Source organism: Nesoenas mayeri (assembly GCF_963082525.1).
Source record: "Nesoenas mayeri genome assembly, chromosome: 16".
NCBI lineage: Eukaryota > Metazoa > Chordata > Aves > Columbiformes > Columbidae > Nesoenas > Nesoenas mayeri.
The window spans coordinates 1,585,212-1,597,265 of NC_137562.1; the positions used below are offsets into that span (position 1 = coordinate 1,585,212).

General features: G+C 43.3%; 1 protein-coding gene across 8 annotated transcripts in view; it reads right to left on the reverse strand.

Moving 5' to 3' along the window:
• RBM39 (RNA binding motif protein 39) overlaps positions 1–11,852 on the reverse strand; it is a 30,122-nt gene extending 18,270 nt beyond the window's left edge. For 3 of the 8 annotated variants that reach the window (XM_080354473.1, XM_080354470.1, XM_080354475.1), the window contains exons 1-4: positions 11,547–11,852; positions 8,331–8,393; positions 6,461–6,510; positions 3,036–3,230 (exon numbers count right to left, since the gene is read on the reverse strand). In XM_080354473.1, coding sequence (XP_080210599.1) covers positions 3,036–3,230; positions 6,461–6,510; positions 8,331–8,381 — 296 coding nt within the window. In that variant the 5' untranslated portion in view covers positions 8,382–8,393; positions 11,547–11,852. Of the gene's footprint in view, positions 1–3,035; positions 3,231–6,460; positions 6,511–6,773; positions 6,795–8,035; positions 8,109–8,330; positions 8,394–11,546 lie in introns of those variants that run through there. The other 5 variants (XM_080354476.1, XM_080354474.1, XM_080354472.1 and 2 more) reach the window with 3 other exon arrangements.
• Positions 11,853–12,054: the final 202 nt, after the last annotated feature.

Genomic DNA, 12,054 nt, shown 5'->3' on the forward strand with positions numbered 1-12,054 from the left:
AAGCTGCCTGGGGCAAGATGATGGCCCGAGTTACCTTGTAAAGACTTGTTCAACAGTATTGTGCAGGATGCATTTCTTTGGGTTTTTCTAAGGAGGAATTTTCTTCTTCCTTCTTACTACCCGAAAACTCTTTGCAAACATTGTCCAGCTCCAGGTATTACATATGGAAGCACTGAGTCACAAGCAATTTATGTCTAGGGGTTACCTCCTTCATAAGTGAAACACGCTAAATCCCACGTTCAGCCAAAGCACAACTCAGCACATGGTTTCCTAAACCTATGTGATGCTACACAGCTCCAGGACAATCATCAGGTCAGAAGACAGCCAGTAAAATATCAGCTTTCACCTGCTTGCTCATATCCAAGACTCCAACAAAAGTGTTTCAGACAAAGCAAGCTTTGGCTAACAAAGTCCAGGAGAATCACCAAGAACTTTCAGTCCATATTTGATAAGCTTGTTTTCCCAGCAGTTTTGCCCAAATTCTTGGTTCCAGAATAGCAACAGACAGCCCAAGTGAGTTCCGCTATATGTTAGCAGTAGCTGAGGTTTGTCAGATATATGTCTAAGCAGGAATACTTGGTCAAGTTCTTCCTCCTAAGAGATTTAATAATATAACTGTAAAACACTTAAGGTGCAAGATATGCAAAAATAACATTTAAAAATCCTGTGAACACTAAGCAATGCAAGCCAGTCACCTGATTTTCAAAAAATAAAACATTTAATCACCATCTCATGCTTGAAGATAACAAATTCAAAGTCCTCAAGTTCTCTGCGGCACACTCTTCTGCTCTTCCTTCACAAATACCTATAATGGCTTGTACCAGCACTGGTGTGGCCAGCAGGCCCAGGGCAGTGACCGTCCCCTGTGCCAGACACTGGGGAGGCCAAACCTCAAATCCTGGGGTCAGTTTTGGGCCCCTCAAGCCAATAAAGTCCTTAAGGTGCTGGAGTGAGTTGAGAGAAGGGAACAGAGCTGGTGAGGGGCTGGAGCACAAGTGTGATGGAGCGGCTGAGGGACCTGGGGGGTTCAGCTGGAGAACAGGAGCTGAGGGGAGACCTTCTGATCTCTGAACTGCCTGAAAGAAGCTTGGAGCCAGGGGGGTCGGGCTCTGCTCCCCAGGAACAAGCGCCAGGAGCAGAGGAAACGGCCTCAAGTTGCGCCAGGGGAGGTTGAGGTTGGATCTGGGGAACAATTTCTTCCCCAAAGGGCTGTGGGGCATTGGAACAGGCTGCCCAGGGCAGTGCTGGAGTCACCATCCCTGAAGGGGTTGAATAAACACAAAGATGAGGTTCTCAAGGACATGAGTTAATAGTGGACTCAGCAGTGTTGGGTTAACAGTTGGACTCAAACACCTTAAAGGTCTTTTCTAACCTAAACGATTCTATGACTCCATACTAGACTTTCTGTTCTTACTATTGCAGAGACAATTACTTATTACCCACAGCAGCAAATACATCTCAGTGTAGAGATAACAGCTTGAAAAGGGGCTTTTATAAAGCAAATGAAAAAGATCACAAGGAGGAAGAAAGGCAAGAAATAAAATTCTATAAGCATGTTGGACTAGTTGTTGCAGTCCCCTGCAACACTGCCTGCAGTAACACCAAACAACTATCTGAAGAGTCCCACAAGGTGAGACTCCAGATTCAAATCCTCCAGCCAGTGAGAGCATTCTGGTAGTTACTTCTGGAACACTGAACAGAGGGCACTGCTCCAGAGACCGCTTCTTCATATGGAAGCACCATTTTCGGTAGATCCAAACGTAGCTGACAAAAGGAGGTTGGTGATGCAGGAGGCTTCATCTCCAGAATTTATGATTCCCTGAAAGTTAGTGCCTGTTATATGGCTTTTAAAGGTGAGTCTCTGCACTGAAAAGTCCTGATCAGGAGATAATCCCTCATATTGTCTTTCTTTCTTTCTCTTTCACACCATCTGAGCCAAAACTTTAATTTTGGAATCATGTTAGCATGTGTATCACTTCAACAGCACCATCCATGACCTACAAGTGAACAGCTGCCAACCGCTGGCTACACAACAGCCAACCGCTGGCTACACAACAGCCAACCGCTGGCTACACAACAGCCAACCGCTGGCTACACAACAGCCAACCGCTGGCTACACAACAGCCAACCGCTGGCTACACAACAGCCAGTACTGATGCCTCTGGGATGCACACAGCTGCCATATGTCAGTCTTCAACTAAACTATTTTACATGCTGAAATTCTACTTAGTTAAGTGAAAGCAACAGTTCAGCAAATGAAGTAGAGAATACAACACTGCCTAATCACTAAGCACAACCTTCTTTGAAGGCAAAAAGAGGTGGTGGAGAGGAAAGGGGACAGCAGGAATACAAACCAGCAGAAACACAGAATACCAATGAAAAAATGGGGTTTTTTTGAGAAATTATTTACAACTGTCAGGAACTACCTACAGCAGAAGTTCTATCAAGCCAAAGATCTGACAGGAACTGAAGAATTCTTCCACAGCCTCTAAACAAGTTTGAGAAAACACAGGCCAAATACATAACACATGGGCATCACTAGACAAGATGCTCCAGTGTGAGTGCATTGACACAGGAAGTGTTTATGCAAGAAATGTTTCAGAGCAGTAACCCAATAAAAACCTTTCATAATACTAGCAAAAGGTTTTACCAGCCTGTAACCAAAGTCATAGACTACTACTCATTTTTTGACAGTTAAACCATCAGGTTCACATACTGAAGATAGTTAGGACATTCACAAAACTTGCTTGTTATTTTAATTTTGTGATAAAACTTTGTTCTCCAGTAAGGTGTTCACATCCTTTCACTTGCTTTTGCATCTTTCTGTGTTCAGGTAAGAATGAAAACTAGCAGGAGGAACTGGATACATTTACTGTCCTCCTTTTTCATTCCATATTTATTGACACTCTTCAACCTTAACCTCTCACCTTTCCTGAGATGATTAGTGACCAATTTAGAAAGCAAGAGAGTGAAACTTCAGGCTTCCACATCATACACGAAAGCAGCACACACACAACTCTACATGAATAACCTACTAGGGACTTCTATAGCGGCCTCTGAATCTGCGATCTCTACTTCTAGAGCGGCTGCGTCTGCGTTCTTTGCTTCTGCTCCGTTTCCTCTCCCGGCTTCTGCTCTTTTTCCTTTCCCGATCTCGGCTCCGTTTGCGCTCCTTACTTCTGCTCCTCTTCCTGTCATGGCTTCGACTTCGGCTCTTGCTCTTTTTTCTCCTGAGAAAGAAAATCACAACTTTGGTTACACATGTAGCTCAGTGTTTCACAGTTCTTCTAACCTGATGTCACAGATATTCACAGGAAAACATTTCTACCTCTTGGTATTTGTACAAGTTTCTTTTAAGCATGTCAGCATTCTTTTAATTTATCATGAGCAACATTAAGTGCTCAAAGCACTTTTTAAGCTTTTGTCATCACTGAAGAGTTTTCAGGAAGAGTGAAAGGACTGAAAAAAAAATCTCTTGCATTAGATCTAGGACATATTAAATGCAGTACTTCACATGTCTTTCAAACATAGTTTAAACGCACCATCAAGATGCTAAGAATAAATTATTCTTTTACAGCAAAGCAAAACACAACAAAAACAGAAAGGAAGAGGAAAACCTTAGGGAAACAAACATTTTCTCTCAATACTCCCTGCCATCAGTCAACACACTGCCTATGAGTTTTACTTCCTACTTGCTATTCCCACTCGTAAGCCACTTGCTTTTCTAAGTCTGCAGTTCATACAGGTTTGGGGCAAACTGCAGATTTTCATATTTTTCACCATTTACTTAGAAACTGTAAACTCAGCTTACAATCTCCTGGTTTTTAAAATATATACATATGTATACATAAAACAGAGGTTAAACAGATGATAAAGCAGTTACTTAAGACAGTAATTTACCTGAAACTAAATTTTGGGAATAACCAACTTGGCTGCTAAACTGTTGAAATTCAAAACATCCTTTTGCTGTTCAATTTTTCCTCTCCTCCTTTTGAGTCTTCTGATTACATACACCAACTGTTTTCAAAGCAGTCACTTATACACTTAAAAACTCTGTATGCCACCTTCTTTTTAAAAAAGTTAATCCCTGTTCCCTTTCTATAGTCATATATAAACCCAGCCTCCTCACTACTTCCAATTACTAAAGGAAAAAATCTCTCAGCTACCACATCTGAGCCTAATAATCACTAGCAGCTTTTGCTCTCCAATCTCCACCTAGGAAGACTCACTGAAACTATCTTACTATTTATCTCTAAAAAGAAACGTTTATTTGGTTTTAAAACCTGTAATATTTCATTTTAAATCGATAATGCATCTACAATACCTCATCAGTTTCTATAATATTTATTTGTAGGGATAGAGGAAGCTGCTGCACCAAACCCTGATATTCAGAAGCTTCACAACCTTTGATGACACCACCCAGAAATCCAGAATGATCTGCATCAGCACCAATTAACCACACTTCCCTCAGCAATGCAGTTTGGGACAGGATGCACCACTTAGCAATACCTTTATAGGTTAAAACCATCAAACACTGATTATCATAGTAGCTGCCCAAACTACTACCTGTAAGCCAGTATCCTGGCCAGTGTAAACAATAACTGCAGCTAAACCTCGGTAAAGATTCCCACCTCCCCATCCAATTGTGTGCTGACCCATCTTTGCACGCAAAGACTCCTGACAGCCAAGATCCACATTCTGCCTTCCAACCATGAGTAAACTGGACATACAGTACAGACATGCAGAAGATTTATAGATTCTTAACTCCTTTGACTCCTAAAACAGAAATTTAGTGTGTTTTGAGAGTTATGGAAAGCTGCACACACAATCTAATGTTCTAGCTGTTTCTGTTTGGTGTGGATTATGGTTTTCCTGACAGTTTGAGTCTTCTTTCAGCACTGTCCAACTGTAGTAGATACAGAACATCTTCTAGATACTGACACACCAATTAAATTGATGAGCAAGGCAATGTCTTGTAAAGCTTATACATGCCTTAGTCTTCAGCAACACAGTGCACCGTCACAAGTCACATACGAACTGGTGCAGTTCATTCTCTAAAGATTTAGAGGAGCAACAGCTGTATCAACGCAATATTCTGGGACAAAAAGCTTCATGCAAGCACAGAACTGCAGTACAAGAATAAACAACCTTCTAACAATAGCTAACTTGAAAACTGCAATGGGGACACACCACAGGAGCAACATTTCTGAACAGACACAAGGGTATATTTAAGAAAGCAGGAAGAGGTGAAACTCCACACGACACTTCTGGATTAGAAATACAAACTCAGAGCATACAGGTCCAACCTGAAAATGGGACCCCGGGGAACAAAGGTAACAAATGTAACTGCTTTAGTCTTAGAGAGGTCACAGCAACTAAGGAAACAAACACGTTCTACTATTCTCACCATTCTACCACGAACCAAGGTCAGAAGCACTTTAAAATTGAAAACCCGGTCTTTCTTTCAGATCTCAGTTTATATTTTGAGAGTAGCCATCCACACAAAAGCGGGGTTTTACATGCCCCATATATATATATATACCTTAAAGTAATAAAAATCCAAAATTAAATATATTTGGAGCAGCTGCTTTTGATGGGATTTTACGTGTCTCAGTACTTAATATGAGAATGATGTTCACAGTATTGTTTGAAACACAAATATAAGGTACAATCCATTTTAGATTCCAACATAACTTTAATGTTGGAATTGCGACTTCTCATTTCCCAAATATTTATACATCTGCCAATAAATGCTCTTTGGATCCATTCAGCATTTCATCTACATGATTTCAGAAGATGACAACATGCTGACTTATGAGTTAGCCACACATTACAAAAACATGCTGGTTACTGTTTAACCAACAAGTTAAAAGCCTCTTTCATACAAGGCATTTTTCTTCAATTTTCTGATTGGGTCAGCAGCAGGTGTTCAGACCCTAGAATTCTGCTTCCTGAATACAGTGGGCTTGTTCTCTCATCATACAATTATACAATAACTTTTTTAAAGAAGTTTAGATTAGACACAAAATATTTAGAAATGTTTGAATGGAGGGGAATAGAGAGAAGGGATTCGACACCTTGAGTGTTTTCAAGAAAGCACTGATACCTTTAAATGCTTTGAACTGTTCAAAGTCACACAAAATGCTACACCAAATAAGTTCTTAAAATGCAAAATCCATCGCATTGCTAAAGCAACAAAAAAGGAATTAAATATGCTGAACCTACCAAGTCTGTATTTTAGCTGATGCTAACATCAAATGTTTCCACAATTTTGATGACATCAGTGACAAGCCATAACGACACTTGTAAACAAAAGAAAATGTCATAATTGCTGCAGTTGTAGCAATTGCAAATATCAGGCTTTTCCATTTTATTTCTCTAAACACTGCTGACACGCATTCACAAGTCTACAAAAATCAGCAGCCTCCCCCCAAACGTAGAGAACTGACACAGCACTTACTTCTTGCTGCGTTCCTCGTGGCCATTGGCACTGCTCAATTTGTTCTCATCCTAAGCAGGGTTGATAGAAGAACATCGTGAGGACGAAGTGGAAACATTTCAAGTGGTCAAAGGGTAATGGGAATAGGAATAAGAAAATACAAAACAAAAATTTTAATACTAAATTACTTGTTTACAGTTTAAAGTGGAAAGCTTTAGAAAAATTTAGGTAGGCGTGTTTAACCACTTTGCTGCTTAAATTTAAGTCATACAATTACAAAATACGAGACTTACATCATTTAAAAGTGTATATTAAATTGTGGATACTTCCTTACATGGTTTAGAGAGCAAGTTATCCTGTAGAATTCAGCACTCAAGTGGTTAAATGTTATTTCTATAAATGTAAGAGAAGTTACAGGTTTGTGTTTGTGTGCCCCGCGGCTATATCTCTGCCTAAGCCCCCGTGGCTACGCTAGCAGCCAGCCACTATGGATTTCCTGTGACCGATGCCATTCCCGAGATCTTCGCTCATTTTCGTTGAAGGCTTGTAAGAGCTTGATGTCACCTCTGTCACACATCTCGCCCTGAAGCAAACAGGGATTCACACTGCTTTAGTAACGTCGACTCCCAAGAAAGTCATCAATAATCCACCAGTCCAGCCTAAACATTCCCTATTTCCATACCTGTTTACATGGAAAATATCCATGTTAAACCAGGACACAAGAATTTTAACATAACAATTTACAAATTTCTCTTCAAGATTTTAACGTAACTAAATATTACATAAACTAAACATACACTTAACACTTACAAATGCTCATCCAAAATTCATTACATAGTTGTAATAAACACTGCAGAATAGACTAACAATAGCTGCTATATAATTTATATACTTGCTTTACAGTTTAATTGTATCAGTTACATCAAAAGTACAATTCCTAAGCGATTTAATATACATTTTTTTCAAAAACAGTGCTAAAGCATGCATAATCTTAACACTTCACCACCGTTTGGTGAAAAACAAAAAAAGACAGTATTCATTTGCTGCTGGTTTAGGTAAAAGACATCGCTATGCTAATTGATAAAAATTTTGCATAAAAATTGACATTTCCTAATTAAACAACTAGGACAGAAGGATACAAGAGCTCATTTTAGAATGACACTGCAAACTGTGATACTGTCTTTTACTTGCTAACAACATTCTATTCAGGGATCCAAGAATTTCCATCAATTCATTCATTCAGCAATTGATTTCCATCTGCCCTGTTAAAAGATTAACTGCCACCAGTCTTCTGTGTTAAAAGCAAGTCTCACTCTTCTTGCACTGAGCAGACTGTTCAAATATTTACTTGCCATGGGACTGGTGAAAAGGTCAATTCTTGGAACCCTGCTGTTTTCCCAAACCACTGCATTCACCTTGTTGCTATACCAAACTGGACCTGGCATCGTTAGGAGAGGATTTTTGTTTCTTGGTTTTCGGGGTTTTTTTTGTTTCGGTTCTTTTTTGGTTGGTTGTTTTTGGGTGGTTGTTTTTTTTGTTTGTTTTGTTTTTAAACCTAGGGGACCACGGTACAGCGATACGTCACTCAATTACTACCTTATGATTGACAGTTCACACTGGAATCAAAGGTGAATTCATGGGAGTAGAGGTGAGATATCGTTAGGCAAGTCTACAAAGAGAGATAGATGGGCATTTATTCATCACGCTGAAGTGAAACTACTGCACAATATAATTACATTAACAGTATATATTTACTTGTAAGTTACATGTAATGCATCTCCAATAAGACAAATCATGAGGGCTCCAGGGATGTTAGTTTACAGTTCAGCAGTAGTTTCATGAATAATGCTAAATTAAGGTAAACACGACCTCACTGGCACATTTTTCTCACCTTCTTGTAAGGAGCTTCAAGCATTGCTTCAATATCAATATCATCAGCCATTTTTCTGGATACCTGAAAGAAGAAGCAAAATCCATTTAAGACTGAAAGCACTCTCGTAACTTTAGATTCCAAAGGCTTTTGCTCAGGACGCCATGGCTGCATTGGCTCAAACTCACAACAGACATTTCCCACAAGAACTGGAATGAAGCTTTGCCCGGTCAGATGATAAAGCACGTGATGCAAAGCAATTACAGCAGCGAACAACAAAATGCTATTGAACACATTTAGCCAGGGGAAACCCCAATGGTACTGCAACTATCTCTCCTAAAACAAAGAGCACAGACCATTTATGATACAGAAACAGGTCTGGTGGCCATCTCGACGAGTACTAGAGCTTGACCAAAGGATTGCTCAAGAGAGACATATACAGAACACAGAACAAACATTCAAGCAAACCTGTTCACAGCTTCCCAGCACCTGCTACCATCACGCCTACTAATCTAAAGACTTAACGTGAACAATCTGGTCCTTCCAGAAATGCAGCCTCCTGCATAACGGTGACCAGATATGAAAAAGGATTCAGGCATTAAGAGCTACTAAAGCATACGCAACATCCATCCAGTCTGGAACTTCACGTTTCAGACAACACCACCACATAACACTAGTCACCACAAACTTGATTTTGATTTTTTTTGTGGTGGTTTGTTCTGTTTGGGGGTTTTGTTGTTGTTGTTTTTTAAACTGTTCCTCTTATTTTTCAACTCCAATCCCCAATGTAATTTTGCATTTATTATACTCTTAAACACTCTGACATGTGATTTCCTCTCTCTATTCAGGTATGTTATTAAGAACCTCTCAAGATTCTCTGCATTAAAGCATAGAGATTCAACTTCCTCAAATCTCTTAAAGAAACAGCTTGTCTCCTTTTTCTCTCTTAAGCTCAAAAATAACCAGGCCTCTGGATCCAAGTCAGACAGCTCAAGAGTGAAGATTTTCCTGCACATTTGCCATAAAACGGATTTTTATCATACAGGTTCATTCTTGCACCTCTGTTACAGGCACGGCTGCTGTCCAGCATCATGAAATCAATCCAACATTTCAACACCCTTTAAACTATTCACTCACATCTGAGAATATTATACCAGAGCTGCACCACATGTAAGAATCAAGTCACACCCCCACCCACATCTGACCATCGCCCATCAAATACATCAAGAATAAAGCACAACAATACCAGAGTACTGGAGGTGCACACCCTGTTACTTAACGAAGGCACACTAACCTCATTTTCAAGTTATTACCTCTTGGCCATAGTGCTATCACTTACAAATAGGATCATCCTTCTTTGATGCGTAATGGCTTAATTTTACTTTTTCCTAGAGTATTTACATTCACTTTTTTAAGTCATCTACATAGACGTATATGATTTAATTCACCACTACTCTACCAGCATTTGGTACGAAGTAGTACATCAGAATGATTAAGGACTATGAAAAAGCACCAAGCCAAAGCCAAGATTCTACAAAAAAATTCCCCCAATGACAACTCCCACCCACAATTACATTTTTGTGTGCGTAATTTAGCTAATGCATCTAGCCACATCTGGGGTGGGATTCTTCAGCCTGAACAGGGTGGGGGCCACAACAGGGACCACCAAATCATGAGCAGCATGGAAAAGTAAAGAGGGAGTGACTATTGCTGAATTCACCCAAATAAGAGTGAATGAACCAGTATCCGGTGGGTTCACAACAAAGGTCCTTATTCACACAGCATTAGGCCATGGAATTCACTGTTACAGAGCACTGTGAATACTAACAAAGAAAAAAAACCCCACATGCACTGTTCACAAAACCCAAAACAAAAAAAGCACAAAAGTTTACATAAAAAGCATTTCGTTAAACAGAGACGTGCCTTGTGACCCTGAACAACAACCAGCTGAGGACTGAGAGCACACAGAGGTGAGTGTCCCCGTATGACTGCCCCATTTCTGTCCTTTCTTAGGCATTTACTGTTGGCCACTATTGCAGACAAGATCCTGAATTCCATGGACCTTTGGTCTCGCCCCGTGCAATCTCTACCCTTTGTACTCACTGCAAAGCACTTTCATTGATACAATACCACAGTTTTTATCAGAATACCTTCTGTTCACACACGGACCTACTACCAACTTTGCAATTCATGTAATGCATATGATGCTTCTTCCTTTAAGAATGAAAGCACAAATAAGAGTCCTTATTAATTTCAAATTAGTAGAAAATCATGACAGATTTTCAACTATCTTCTGCTAAACACAGAAGATCAAAATAATTGTCATAAAAGCCTCTCAGTTTGCTCAAAAAAAAGTTACATACACCTGACACCTCTGTAGAGAAAACAAACTCAAAACACAACGAAAACCAAAACAAACAAGTAAAAACAACACCTGAAATTTTGTAGATCTACAGAAGGCCTAAAGGGACATGAAGTCTACTGATACTAATCTTGCCGGTATTTTCAAGGCAGATCCGTCTCTTTTTGCTGTGTTATACTACACCAAAGGAGTTTTAAAAATCGTCTCCTCAAAATTGTCAGTTTTGTAAATTCCAAGAAATAACAACTCCACCCCTGCTTTGCAAGGAGCCTCCTGGACAATCACCAGGGCAGCCGAAGCCGAACGCTCCCGGAGGGACACCTGGCTCCCCGGGCAGGCCCCACCGCAACCCCCGCACCATCGGGACCAGACGAGCCCGGATCCCACACACGCCGCTGGCTGGAGCCGACCCGCACCAGCCCCACACCCCCGGACACCCTCAGCCACGCAGGCCCGGCCGAGGCGCCGCCACCTCTCAACGTAACGAGCCCCGGAGCCGCCCCCGCCGCTCGGGCAGCACGGCCGGGCCGGTCACTCCGCACAGCGCCATCGTGGGGGGACTCGGGGAGGGACAAGGCGCGGCGGGGACAGCCGGACCCGCCCGCTACGTGGCCGCAGGAACAGGCCGGCCGCGCACGGCTGGGCCGCGGCCTCGGAGCCGCCGGGCGCTCCAGCAGCAGGAGGGCGCAAGGCGAAGAGCGGCAGGAGGCCCAGCGGCGGCCCCGATGCGAGGGACGGGCCGGCCGGGGAGAGTGGGCCCCGGCGGCGGGAGGGGCGAGGCCTCCGGGCCCGCCTGCAGGCCCAGGCCGCAGCGCTCAGCGGGGCAGGCCGCGGCTCGCCCGACGGCGGGATCCGGCCCCCAGGCCGGCAGTTACCTGCGCCGCGGGCCGGTGCTGCCTCGTTCGGGCACCCGAGGTTCAGCGGCGGCTCCCGGTTCCGGCGCTGGCTGCGCTGAGGGTGGGGGATGGGCCCGAGGGCTCAGGAGCCCTCTCCAGGCGGCTAAACCTCAGCTGGGGGGCGCCGCTCGGGCAGCCCCGGGGCGGCAGGAGGCGAGGGGCAGCGCGACCGTGGCGGGCGGTCCCCGGACCCGCGCTGGCCCCGGCTGTGGCGGCGCCGGCTGCTCCCCGAAATGGCGCCCGCGCGTCTGGCCGCTGGCAGGCTCGCGCACGGCACGGGGTCGCCCAGCGCGCGGCGCAGGGGCTCTCGCGAGACGCTGCGCCAGACAAGGCCCCGCGCGCCCGCGCCCGCCGCCTCTCGCGAGACGTCGCTCGCGGAAGCGGCGGTTCAGACGCTCGCGAGACCTTGGGCGAGGCGGGTGGGGCCGTCACGCGTTTCCGCGCTCTCGCGAGAGCGCGCCCCGTGGGGCGCGGCGGGAAGGTCAAA